Source organism: Clarias gariepinus, chromosome 9 (genome assembly GCF_024256425.1).
Source record: "Clarias gariepinus isolate MV-2021 ecotype Netherlands chromosome 9, CGAR_prim_01v2, whole genome shotgun sequence".
In the NCBI taxonomy this organism is placed as follows: Eukaryota; Metazoa; Chordata; class Actinopteri; order Siluriformes; family Clariidae; genus Clarias; species Clarias gariepinus.
This window is the reverse complement of record NC_071108.1, coordinates 33,495,001-33,508,353: the sequence shown is the minus strand read 5'-3', so window position 1 is coordinate 33,508,353 and position 13,353 is coordinate 33,495,001. Positions and strand designations below refer to the sequence as shown.

Genomic DNA, 13,353 nt, shown 5'->3' with positions numbered 1-13,353 from the left:
ACCCCACTGTCTCCACGATGAGACATATGTGGACGTCTGATGATAACAGCTTGAAGAATTGGACATACATAAAGCGATCAGGTTTTGTGATTAAAATTGAAGGAGACATCTGTCATCAAAAACACTTCACACAACGTTGTGAATGTGTTTGGGTCATTTAGGATTTAGGAGTTGTTTGCTTCTGTGTGTGTGTGTGTGTGTGTGTGTGTGTGTGTGTATTCATAGTCTAAAACAAAGACATAATAGTGGGTTGTATTGCTGTGGTTTGGGTGTCTTGCTTCACAACCAGTGATGGCTCCAAGACGGGTCTTACGACAGCCATGAATCTGAGTTTTGTTGTGTTGAAAGATAAAAAAAAAGATGAGTTACAGCTGCAAACCAAGTCACAGTCTGTCATTATGAGTCTAAAGGGAAAGACCTCTACTGCCCCCTGGTGTTTGATGAGGCCTTTACCACAGAAGACACAGGAAGAAACTGAAACAACAACATCAACAAAAAAAAAGTGAGAGACTTTTGATTTTGACAAATATAATAATAATAAATATAGTTGCAAGCAACGATGAGTGGGCCCAAGCACCCTGCACAACCGCCACTCGGACACACCAGAAAGACAAGGCAAGTGGGCACATGCAAATGAAGGGGACATCTAAATACTATTATGACATAATTTTAGAAAAAGGGGGAATTTTATGTTTAGATCTCCAAAAAGCTCCAGATGCTGGAAAAAAATCATCACACTATGATATCGCTCAATGTGATGACACAATATAATGTCACTCAAAATAATGCCACACAGAAAGTTATTAACCACTTTTCGATCACACAGGCCTGGTTTGGTGGCGATCGCCCAAATTTCATGGAAGGAATATATTAAAGTCCTTCAGGTGCGTTGGAGCAAACTCTAGTGTGAAGGCCCCGAGCCATGTCCATGTCCCAGACTCTCAGGCATCCTTAATTACAGCAGCTTCCAACCTTTCTGTCAATTTTCATGAGTTTTCGAGCATGTTAAGAAAGTTGGGAAAAAAATCTTGGTAAAACAATAGGGCCCTTCACACACTATGATGACATAGGGCTGATGTCATAGTGCTTGGGCCTAATATGATATATATTATATTATATAATATTATATATCTCAGTATCTCAGCGCTATATACTAATATATCCCAGTATCTAGCATTTTTTATTAGACCTATAAATATGTACAGATGGTTACCATGAATATATATTCATGGTTACCACTGGCCCCTGTGGCCAACTAGAAACCATGGGGGCCAGTTTTAACCATTGTATTTATCCCCATTTGTATGACCATGGTAGGACCTCCAGTCAGACAATTGGCAATTTGGGAACACCAATTAGCCTAATCTGCATGTCTTTGGACTGGAGATAACCAGAGTACCCGAAGGAAACCCACCAAGCATGGGGAGAACATGCAAACTCTAAGCACACAGACCCCGAGCTGGGAATCGAACCCGGACCCTGATGGTCACATGGTCACATCCTTCATTCATTGCGTCCTCTTTTTTATTTTATCAGTATTTGCTGGTTATTTACTTGCTGGTTATATACTTTCTCTCCATTACTACTTGCTGGTGCACCTTATCTTGCATGTATAAATAGAATCAATATTTTCATATTCATATCTTATTTTAAAGCATTGTTTTACCTCTTTAATGCACTTAAAACTTGACACAATTTTTACCTCATTATTGCACCTTAAATTGTGTTCATGTACTTTAGGTGTAAACTTTTTCCTCTCCCCCTCCTCCCTCATTTTAATTCTTGTTTGCTGCTTCCTTGCTGTTGTATATTATGTGAACTGTAAAGATACAATTTCCTTTTTGGGATTAATAAAGTACTCTACTTTTCTATCTATGGATCTAATGATCTATTGATCGATCAATCTATTGATGATATTAATAATAATAACTGTCTTATTATACTTATTATACAGAGGTGTAATTGTTATTGGTAAGGATGATTTGGCCTAACATTTACTAATCAATGTATTAAATGGGGTTAGTTCTAGTTATTGGAATGTATTTGCTCTAAAATACATTCCTTCAGTCAGGTCGATGTGGCTTTTGAAAGTAATTTCAATTCAGTAGCGGCAAACATGATTATCATGTTTTACTAAAAACTATAAGGAATTTATGTCAACTTTATAGGATTTAGGAGACTTGGCGATCTTCTGCTATATTCATCACGGTGCATGACTCTCTTATCTGTTATCCTTATGGTCTGCTCACTTATACTTAGTGTTACACAATAAAGCATTATACATGTTGTTTTTTGCACAATTACTAATATTTGCACGGTTGTCACTTATACACACATACAGTACAACTGCACATCAAGGTTGTACTGCATTTCACTTCCTTTCACTTTATGCTATTTTTGCCACTAGTAACTTTTGGTTAGCTTTCACATTACCCTGTGCCTACTATATGTAAGATATACAGTGTACAGTATAGTACCTTATATGTAAGATATACAGTGTATATTATATTATATTATATTATATTATATTATATTATTGTAAGATATACTGTACATCTAGAACCTGCCTTAGTGTAACTGTCTCTATTGCTGCTTAATATTGGAATTTCGTTCAGGATCAAACACTATCTATCAATCTATCTATCTATTATACAGTAGGTCGGATGTGGCGCTAAAGCCACGCCCATTTCGCTACGTATGCGGAAGTGTACTATCAAAGGAGATGATGTTGCAGCAGACGCAGTAGTGTCTCAGATGTCTGCCGCGCCACTACTACTTTGTTTCTCTGTTTCATTTCTATAACCTTTTGGTGTAAAGTCAAGATGAGGCCCATAGTGCTGTTATTAGTTTTAATTTGCTTGTACCGCTGTAAAGGTGAGTAAACTTATAATTTATTTATTTATAATAGTAATAATAATAATAAAAAATAATCATCATCATTTATCACACCATAATGATATTTTTCTGTTTAAATTGTAAAAAGAAGTAGTTATAAAATAAAATATAAATTTTAACCTAAGATGAATATGATGTATGGTGGATTGGTTATGTCAAAATGTAAAATTAACTTATAAATATTTGATCAGGTAAACAAACAAATTAATTAATTAATTAATTAATTAATTAATTAAAAAGCCAACAGAATTTAGGGCACTAGGTGATTTATAGACGGAAATGTCAGACTTGTTTCTTTTTTGTTTGTTTTTTGGGGTTATATATTACAATCATAAGTAAATCATTGTATATTGTTAATTAAATAAACAAAGTAACAAACGAACAAGTTATGTCACTAAATTATTGATATCTTTATTTGTCTAAACAAATTTAATAAAAATGCTGGTATTCAATCAGCCTGTATAACTACTCTATAAGAGGAATAAAACACTTTGGCTCAGGCTTTTATAAAGAAATAATCAGCAACATTGAGGTGTAAAGAAGCGTTACTGTTTTCACCCTGAAGTTGAGGCTTTAGCCTTTACCGGAGCTTCTCAGTCTATATTCATGTTATTGCAGTTAATATTCTGAGATAGAAAACAAGAACTGTTGAAACGCACAATAATGTTTCAGAAATTCTGTCCTGTTCGAGTGTGAGAATCTGGCTAAACAGGTCGGTGAACTGTAAGTGTTTGGAGTATATGCAGGCAGAACAGGTTGGACAGTACAGTATATCGTCACACATCACGCATGAAAGTAATTAGAATCAGCAATGTGGTTAACCATATAAATCCAGCATTTAACATGGACGTGTGTTTTGTCTTTTTCGTTCTAAAAAAATTGAGACGAAGAACATCAGATGCATTTCCAAGACTACAGTATGGCTCATACTACATTATGGCTTGTATTATAGTATGACTTGTACGAGTCCATAAACAAGTTATCCATGTTTAAACACCAGTCACCCTGAGCCAGTACTCTTATACTTACATAATCATCCTGTGATATTTGTTTATTTTATCAATAATAATAATAATAATAATAATAATAATAATTACTAAAATCAAGTAAAATCTATCAACTATTCAATTAATACTTATATTTTCTAATTCAAAACTATTATTATTATTATTATTATTATTATTATTATTATTACTATTATTATTAGCACTAAAATTTATTATAAAATAAATATAAATATATTCACTATTAAATCACAAATTATAATTGAAAAACTATCTCTGTAAGGAAATAAATTTTATTAAATAATTTTATTTAATTTATTACTAATTTATTATTAAATTAGTATTTTAAACTGTTGCATTTACTACTTAAATACATATACTCATTATTAATAAATGACTAATAATACCTTTAACCATTACTACTGAAACAAACAAACAAAAAAACACACAGAGAGCCACTATTAAAATCATAATAATTAATTACATTATTATCATGCTCCAATGCATGTTAATCACTTTTAAAATGTTTAATGAGATTTTTTAATAAAGCTCCGAATTACTTATTTAGGAGTGGATTCATGAAATGGTCATATATTTTATATGATTTTCAATCGCTGTAGTAAAATAAAGAGGTTTAAATGGAAATTTTAAATCACTGTTAATATGAATGGGCAGTGACGTAAACGCCCCGCCCCCAAATTCCGCCTCAAACCCGGAAGTGTGACGTTGCACATTAGACCGAGAGCGAAAGAGCGAGAGAAAGACGTTTATCTTCTTATCGTTTTGCTGAATTTGTCTACCCAGGCGTGTTTTCTTTAACATAAAATACGTTTTAATTCGGGTTTATAACCTGTGTTGAAGAAGTTAAGAGTCAGAATGCGCCTCAGGTTCGCGGCGGTGCTGTTGGTTTCGGTGTTTGTGTTTATTTCCGACGGTGAGTCCAAACGAATCTTTGTAACTACGGAGTCCCACGTGACCTTCTCCTCTCCCTACTCCAGAGCTCTGAGTGTTGGGTTATTACATCTGATATTCTGCCTTTAGTGATTAAGGTCTTGTGTAGATTCAAGTAGGTTTATTTTCTTCTACAGTAATTGAAAAATTGTGGGTTTTTTTTTTTTTTTCTTTTTCAGGTGCCCCAGTTGGTTCTACTGATGATGTAAACGGACAACCAGACAGCAAGACGGACGACCAGGCAGAGAGCAAAACGGACGACCAGGCAGAGAGCAAAACGGACGACCAGGCAGAGGGCAAGACGGACGACCAGGCAGAGAGCAAAGCGGACGACCAGGCAGAGGGCAAAGCGGACGACCAGGCAGCGGGCAAAGAGGACGACCAGGCAGCGGGCAAAGCGGACGACCAGGCAGAGGGCAAGACGGACGACCAGCCAGAGGGCAAGACGGACGACCAGGCAGAGGGCAAAGCGGACGACCAGGCAGAGGGCAAGACGGACGACCAGGCAGAGGGCAAGACGGACGACCAGGCAGAGGGCAAGACGGACGACCAGACAGAGGGCAAGACGGACGACCAGGCAGCGGGCAAAGCGGACGACCAGGCAGCGGGCAAGACGGACGACCAGACAGAGGGCAAGACGGACGACCAGACAGAGGGCAAGACGGACGACCAGACAGAGGGCAAGGCGGACGACCAGGCAGCGGGCAAGGCGGACGACCAGACAGAGGGCAAGACGGACGACCAGACAGAGGGCAAGACGGACGACCAGGCAGCGGGCAAGGCGGACGACCAGACAGAGGGCAAGACGGACGACCAGGCAGCGGGCAAGGCGGACGACCAGGCAGCGGACAAGACGGGCGGCGCGGCGGAGGACAAAGACAAACCATCCAGCCAGCCTGACAACAAGAATACACCCAGCAACCCGGATCATGCCACCCAGGAGACAAACAGTGAGACTGAAAAGCAACAAACCCCTGCTGTGATAGAAGACATAAGTAAAACTGGAAAGGATGGCAAGGCTGAGGACGAGGATAAAAAAGAGGCAGAGGGAGAGAGCGTAACTGAAAGTAAGGCTGAGGAAGCTGTTAAAGATATCACTGAGGCAAAGGAGGGAAAGGATAACCCAGAGGGAGAGGAGAACCCCGAGGTAAAGGATAACCCAGAGGGAGAGCAGAACCCTAATGAAGAAGATAACCCCGAGGCAGAGGAGAACCCTAATGAAGAGGATAACCCCGAGGGAGAGGAGAACCCTAATGAAGAGGATAACCCCGAGGGAGAGGAGATCCCAGAGGGAAAGGATAACCCCGAGGGGGAGGAGAACCCTGAGGGAAAGGATAACCCCGAGGAAGAGGAGAACACGGAGGAAGAGGATGACATTCCGGAAGATGATGACCTTGTGGAAGATAATGTCCCCGGGGAAGGGCTATACAATAAACTTGATAGAGAGGGTAAAGTTGATAATGGGGTTTTTATAGGCGAAGATGAAGCTGATGATGGCGCTAAAGACATAAATGAAGATGAGTTAGAGAGGAACAAAGAGCATAAAGCAGTGTTTCCCTCCATGCAGGATGGGGAGAGCAGTCACTTCTTTGCCTATCTTGTCTCCACGGCCTTGCTGGTGGCGATCCTGTACATCGGATATCACAACAAGCGCAAGGTAGTTCTCACTTTCTATCAGCTTTGCTTTATCTAAAAATGTTAAACGTAAATCTCACGGCCCTTGTCATGCCAAGCTGGAAATAAGTCTGAACACACCTTTGAGGTAACTGCGTTAATGACAGGGTGGAGTGGCTAAGATCAATGCCTATCCTGATGCCTTTAGTCCACGTTAGCGAGCTGGTTCGGCCGGCTGTTAGAGGGCTTTAGGAGAACTTTCAGTATTACAGCACGTGAAGCTGAGAAATCGCAAAGGTGTCAATCATTTAATAAATCGCACACCCTAGTGCATTGTAATAGTTTTACAGGTTTTCTGTCATCATACAAATATCAGCTCTTCATCTATTTCTGTCTTTCTTTCAGATTTTTGCTTTTCTGCTTGAGGGTCGGAGGGCAAGGAACACACGGAGACCCAAAACATCAGGCTACCAGAAACTCGATTATCATGTGAGTATTAAAGGAATTTTCTTTATTCAGAGTAAAAATTTCATTTTAAATTAAACTTAAATTTTCCTTCTTCTTGTTATTATTATTGTAAGCTTTTCAAATACTTTTTCACAACTACATACAGACTTCATTTCAACTGTTTTTCCAAGATTTTAATGATAGATTTTATTACAAAATAGATTTATTTATCATTAATGCTTTTTTAAACGTGTTATAGCAACGTCTGTCGCTCTAATCACTGACTGACACCAATAAGCTTGAAACTCGCGCTTCATTCCTTTCATTCTTGTCTTTCTTTAATGTCGCTTTCTCACATTTCGTTCTTTAGTACCCTCTTTCTCTTGTTTGTCTTTCATTCTCTCTTTCTTTCTTACATGCATCATACTTGTGTCTTTACCTACTGATTTGCATATTTTATTATTTGCTTTCTTGTCTACAGTACGTACATTCTCATCTTGTTTGCATACTTAAGTGCTTAACTCCTTTACATTCCTTTTTTTACTTACATTTTTATTTGTTAACTTACATAATTACACGTTTATGCTTATTTACTAACATACACAAATATACACAATAAATACACAAATTTATTTTCAGTCTCTAACAAAAAATTTACTTTGTTTATCTTAATTACACAAATTTATGCTTATTTAATAACTACGTATTTACTTATATTTTTCTTAGTTAGCTTATAATTACACATTTTTCCTTATTTAATAACTACATATTTATTTGTTAACTTACATACTTGTTACTTTATTTTGTATTAGATAATTGTGCACTTATGTGCTTATTGTCTCACGTATTTATTTAATTACTTAATTACACACATTTGTGCTTATTTACTTACTACATACTTATTTACTAGTAGTTACGTATTTATTTACTTACAAAATTTCACACATATTCGCTTATTTATTTACATATTTATAAACACTTTTCTACTTATTTACTTATGTATTTACTTAATTACATAATTACATGAATATGCATATTTACCGTATGTGTGTACTAACTTGCATATTATCCCTATTTACACACATAACTTAAAAATTAATAAATAAACCACATTACATAAGAATTAGGGATGCACCGAAATTTCGGCCGCCGAAAATTTTCGGCTGAAATAGCATTATCGGTTTCGGCCGAAACGTAAGAAAGCGCCGAAAATAAAAGCCGAAATTGTCGCCACGCCTCTCCCATCCTCCCGTCTCGTTCGCGCTGTCATTATGCATCAAACACGGAGTATGTCGGCGGTTTGGAAGCACTTCAAAGTTTCAGATGAGGACAGCAAAGTTGCAATATGCAACATTTTTTTAATACAAACAAAAAGAAAATATTTTAAACATGTTTTTTAATAAAGCCATTTTCGGTTTCGGTATCGGTTTTCGGCCAAGTGCATCCAAAAATTTCGGTTTCGTTTTCCGCCCAGAATTTTCATTTCGGTGCATCCCTAATAAGAATACCTATGACAAAGCAGTTTTTATATGAAGCCAAAAAATAATAATAAACTAATGTAGTATGTAAGTGTGCCAAAGTTACCAGTAGAGCTCTGGAGTGTTCTCCAGCACATTCAGTAAATCCTACCAGCTGTTTTAGTTCCGAAACTGCACGCATGTGTATAAACACTACTAATTTATTTTCAAGCAAAAAATTTCCACACCAAATTTTGCCTGTGTTTTTTATTTGGAGCGTTTTTACATTACGGCCCCTGGTATTGTTAATTGTTTTTTTTTTCATTTTGATCAGTGAGAACAAAATCCACGAATGGAATCAGATATGGAAGCCAATCGCTTAGAAGTAGGATGCTGTTCACGACAATGCGACATCATCAGTGCCGTCTGTCTCCTCCTAAATCTCCATGTGCCCTTAGCATGCCACAATATCGTCCTCTGACTTGCACAGCCGTAGCTGATAAAGCAGGAAGGCACGCGAGGGTGCTGCTCTTAACGTTCTTTCCGTAATATCAATAAAAATAGGCATCGCGTGAAAGTTAACGTCTCCGTTCGCTTCTTCCACAAACCAAGTAGGTGCACACTGCCACCTGCTGTCTCAGAGGGTGTAAATACACAAGCACACCCGAGAATGGAGCACAAAAAGAACAATGTGAGGAGCAGTCGTTCCTGAGCGCGGTACGAATCACTCGTGAGTCCTGGTGTGAAAACGCTCCGACACTAAAGCTCATGCTGACTGATTAACATGTACCTCCTGGTCTTGTGCTGTTTGTGTTGCAGTGAGAGCGACGAGCCGTGATGACGCAGCAACCAGAAAACACGACTATCTTCTTGTTTTGTTATTTTGTTTTGTTTAAGGATGTTTCAGCATGATTATTATTATTATTATTATTATGTTCTTAAAGGGTGTTGTAGGTTAGAGATAATGTCGCTGTTGGGTGAATTTCCTTTTTCTTTTTTCCCCCACATGTCGGTTTGTTTAATACAAAGATTGTTTAACTGCGTGTATTTGGGTTAGTGCCGTCCATGCAGGGTTCAGTGAGAGAGAGAGAGAGAGAGAGAGAGAGACGCCTGTTAAACTGAGATCAGGGGGATCTAACTGCTGGATAAAAATAAATATCTTTCAGAATTCAGGGCTTCTTCGCGAAGGAAACGGCTTTAACGCAGACCGGGCTGTAGCAATCTGCGAAGGAAGCACGCAAACCTCTTTTGCTTTGTGAAAGACTCGTTAATCCTTGTCTAAGATGGCTTCAAACACACTGGTTGTGCAATGTTGTAAAAGTAAGGTGTGTTAGAAGCATACGTAGGGAAGTTAGCAAATTATATTCTGCCCTGTTGCACTCGGTTGATGAATCTGTGTGTGTGTGTTTTTCTTTCGCAATATTTATTTCAGACTTTGATTCAGTGAATAGTTAACGCTACAGTTACGATACAGTTATAATACACTAGAACTGCTTCAATACGATATAAAAATCATCACCAAGCTTCCTCTGATACGCTGATAAAATAGAAGGATCCGCTTGTTATGGTTAAACAATCGAATAAATAACACACCTAGAAAAGTGTGTGTTATTGATCTTGATCAGTTTATCGTATCGGTCCTGATGCACTCCTGTAGTATCGTATCGGTGCAGCCCTGACAAAGGATTCAGAGATTTTTGGTTTTCTGTTGCCTTAATGTGAAATTCTGGTGTCAAATGTTCGAATGAATGTAAATAGAATGATGTCGACTTCACACAGCCATAAAGAGATACACGTGGTGTCTGAACCACCAATTCAGGACTCGGGGGAAATTTAATTATTGTTTGTTTTTTATTCTTTTTTTTATAAAATTATGTAATTATTTTTTCCGTGGAACTGTAGACCAAAACATATTTAATATTTCTCTTTACTGCTGTAATGATGTCATTTTTTAAGTGCTAATATATCTGATGTCAAATTCCGTTGTATATAGGGTGTGTGAGTGTGTGTGTGAGAGTGAGTGTGTGTAGTGTTATATGTATGCTGGAGACAGAAGTGCCAGTATGACGAGTCTCGCTGCGTCTCCTGATCCTGAGGGTTTTCTTGCGCTTCCTGTTAAGTTTGCGTGCGGGTGCAGGACACGTACGAAGGCTTCACACAACCACTGTTAAATGCTAGATCAAAAATAAAAAGAACTTTTTCATGTTTTATGATTTTTTTGATTGATTTTTCATTTAAACATGCTGATTTCAGATGAAATATAAATATAATAAATATTTCTTTAACATCTTTGTGAAATATCTCTCTCTGTCTGTTCCTTGAAAATCAATAGATATCTGTCTGTGAACTGAACTCACAATCATTCACCAACACCACTTGCACATTACAGGAAGTCGGCTGAGAGTTATTGCGTGACATTTCACTGTGATCAGATTTATATTAGTCCTAGTCCTGTGTTAGTTACATCATCATCATCATCACCATCATCATTTGCAGTCAGAAAACCTGGGGGTCATGTAATTCAAATGGAATTTGTTTTAAAGAAGCTAGCAGGAATTCTAGCACCGTGTGTGAAGAGACTTTCAAACTTAGACACAAGTGCACACATTTGAACATCTAAACAATCTGTATTCTGCGCGTACATCAGATGGAAACGCACAGGTTTCACAACTGTTGTGCATGTGCGTGAGGTTTTAACGAATAAACAAAATGTGTTGTGTTACTGTTTAGTGTATCTGAAAGTAATCTGTGTTTCTTTATTTCTTTATTTATTTCAAAAACGTCTTTCTACCTTACTTTATTTGACTGCATTTTTTTTCTTCCAACTTTTCTTTCTTCATACACATAAACTCGAGTTTATTTTGTAACGTGCAATCTTATTTTAACCACCAGGTGGCGACCTCATCTGTGCTTTTATTTACGCATCAATCTGCGGCTGTATTCATAAATGGCCAGCTTCTACCTACACAGGGTTACTACTATCGCCGTATTGAAGGCTTGTTATGCGCCCTACGTAGGGCACTATAAATGTATTTGCTACGCGGCCATATTTGCTGGGTAGATGACATAGAGCAGGATGAGGAAGTGATGAGTTTTCGCTCGCGACACATCGCCAGAGTGTTTATCATGGGACGCTTTATCATTCCGTTTTATTTCATATAGTTTTCCACAAAAAAAAAAAAAACGGGACGGATAAAAAAAAAATTAAGGTATGTATTTGTAAAGCGAGTTAAACTAGTGGGAGTAGCTTCAGCGCTGGTTAGTATGAAAGCTCGCTAGCGGGTTAGCATTAAATAAAAGCTAAGCTAACACATCGCACTGTTTCTGTTTTATTTGTGTTTGTGTTTCTATTTAAGATATTATCTGGATTGTTAGATTTGAGATTGTAAGATTTGAGATTGTTTTGTGTTAAAATAATAAATAACCGAGTCATATTAGCGCTGATATCGCCTAGGTTCTGGCAGTAGGATTGGATCAGTCCCAAATCACTCGCTAAAGTGCACAGGGTAGACTGTAAGCGCCGTTACTGTACACACTATGTAGTGCACTTCCGTCAACTGTAAGAAGGTATTTGGGACGCAAATGTAAGGCTGTAAGGCTTTGATGGACTGTTTATTTGTTTGTTTTATTGTTAAGATTGTTAGGATTGTATTATCTTTAGCTGTTCAGGTTGTCTTTTTCTTTCTTTAAGTGCTGATTAAGTTTAATTTAATAAGGCCTTACAGTTATAAATACTTGAGAGAGAGAGAAATGAGAAATAGTTCTGCTGACCAATCAGAATGGAGAATTCAACATCTGACAGGTCTTTGTTCTGATTGGTCGGAAATGTGTCCTGGGTTTTGTTCTGATTGGTCGGATGATGTTAGGTTCCCTGTTCTGATCAATCAGAGTGTTTTTCAGTTTTTCGTCCTGATTTGTCATGGGGTGTGTCGAGGTCTCTGTTTTGGTTGTTCAGTGGATATCGAGGTCGCTGTCCCGATTGGTCAGAAGCTCTCAAGGTCTTCGTTCTGATTGGTGAGAAGGTGTCGAGAAATTTGTTCTGATTGGTCAGAAGCTATTGATTAAGTCTCTCTAACAGCAGCTCAATTGTGTTTCTTCTTGTTCTTATACATTAAAAAGTGATTGTTTTGAGGAAGGAGTCTCCGGTGTCAGAGCTTTGATGTTCTTGCTGTGATTAATAAATGAATAAACAAATAAACAGACATTTCTGGTCTGTATAAGAAACCGAATGCGGTATGACGTGCTGTCGTAGGAAAATAATCAATACCGGAGCGGTAACTGTGACTCCGCTTCATCACACTACATCTTCGGTGATTATTTTCCTGTAACAGCACAACACGGAACAGGAAAGTGTGATATAGTGAGAGTGTGTTTTTTTTTTTTTTTTTTTTTTTTTATCTTTTCATTGCCCTGTGTGTATTTTGATTGGACCCACACACACTCGTACTCGCACTTGGTGTGACTCACATTTTCTTTCACTGACTTCCTGGAATGTGTTTTGCAAAACGCCCATGACGCTAAACAGTGGCCCACATTGAGCGTGGTGTCTGTGCTGGACTTGACGTTCTGCCCCGCCTCTGACCTCACTCCGCTTCGGTGCAGTGTGAGAATGTTCCTGTTTGCATGGACACTTATCTTATAGTCTACACTGTTTTGACTAGCACTCATTCAAAGCAGCTTTGTGTGTTTTTGTGTGTGTTTCTTTATTTATCTCCCTTTTTCAGGCCCGAATAACATAACAAGAATGAATCAATCACCACTGAGTCGCCTTCATCAGAACCGACCTGGCTCTAATGTATGCATGTTAACTGTGTGTTTGTGTGTGTGTGTGTGTGTGTGTGTGTGTATGTGTTGGTTCCTGCAGCTGAAGAGGAGGTGCTGAGTGTCGGCCATGTTGGATCACGCAGACGTGAGTTTGAGCCCGGAGGAGCGAGTGCGCGCTCTCACTAAGAAGGGCAGTGCGGTGGAGGTGAGTGAGGGGGTGC

General features: G+C 38.3%; 2 protein-coding genes across 2 annotated transcripts in view; both read left to right on the top strand.

Moving 5' to 3' along the window:
- The first annotated feature begins 4,651 nt into the window (after nt 1-4,651).
- tgoln2 (trans-golgi network protein 2) lies at nt 4,652-10,666 on the top strand. Its single transcript, XM_053503502.1, has 4 exons — nt 4,652-4,833; nt 5,030-6,507; nt 6,870-6,953; nt 9,188-10,666. Exons 1-4 carry the CDS (start codon nt 4,776-4,778, stop codon nt 9,188-9,190), a joined length of 1,623 nt encoding a protein of 540 aa, XP_053359477.1. The 5' UTR covers nt 4,652-4,775; the 3' UTR covers nt 9,191-10,666.
- A 780-nt stretch (nt 10,667-11,446) lies between these two features.
- Nucleotides 11,447-13,353, top strand: part of stambpb (STAM binding protein b) — an 8,585-nt gene continuing 6,678 nt past the window's right edge. Inside the window, exons 1-2 of the mRNA XM_053503496.1 lie at nt 11,447-11,577; nt 13,233-13,353. The exon at nt 13,233-13,353 is cut by the window's right edge and continues 109 nt beyond it. Coding sequence (XP_053359471.1) covers nt 13,260-13,353 — 94 coding nt within the window. The 5' untranslated portion in view covers nt 11,447-11,577; nt 13,233-13,259. The remainder of the gene's footprint in view (nt 11,578-13,232) is intronic.

Coding starts and splice junctions, on each gene's coding strand:
- tgoln2 (XM_053503502.1), top strand. CDS start 4,776: ATGCGCCTCAGGTTCGCGGCGGTGCTGTTGGTTTCGGTGTTTGTGTTT. Junction 4,834..5,029: donor GTTTGTGTTTATTTCCGACG/GTGAGTCCAAAC, acceptor TTTCTTTTTCAG/GTGCCCCAGTTGGTTCTACT. Junction 6,508..6,869: donor GATATCACAACAAGCGCAAG/GTAGTTCTCACT, acceptor TCTTTCTTTCAG/ATTTTTGCTTTTCTGCTTGA.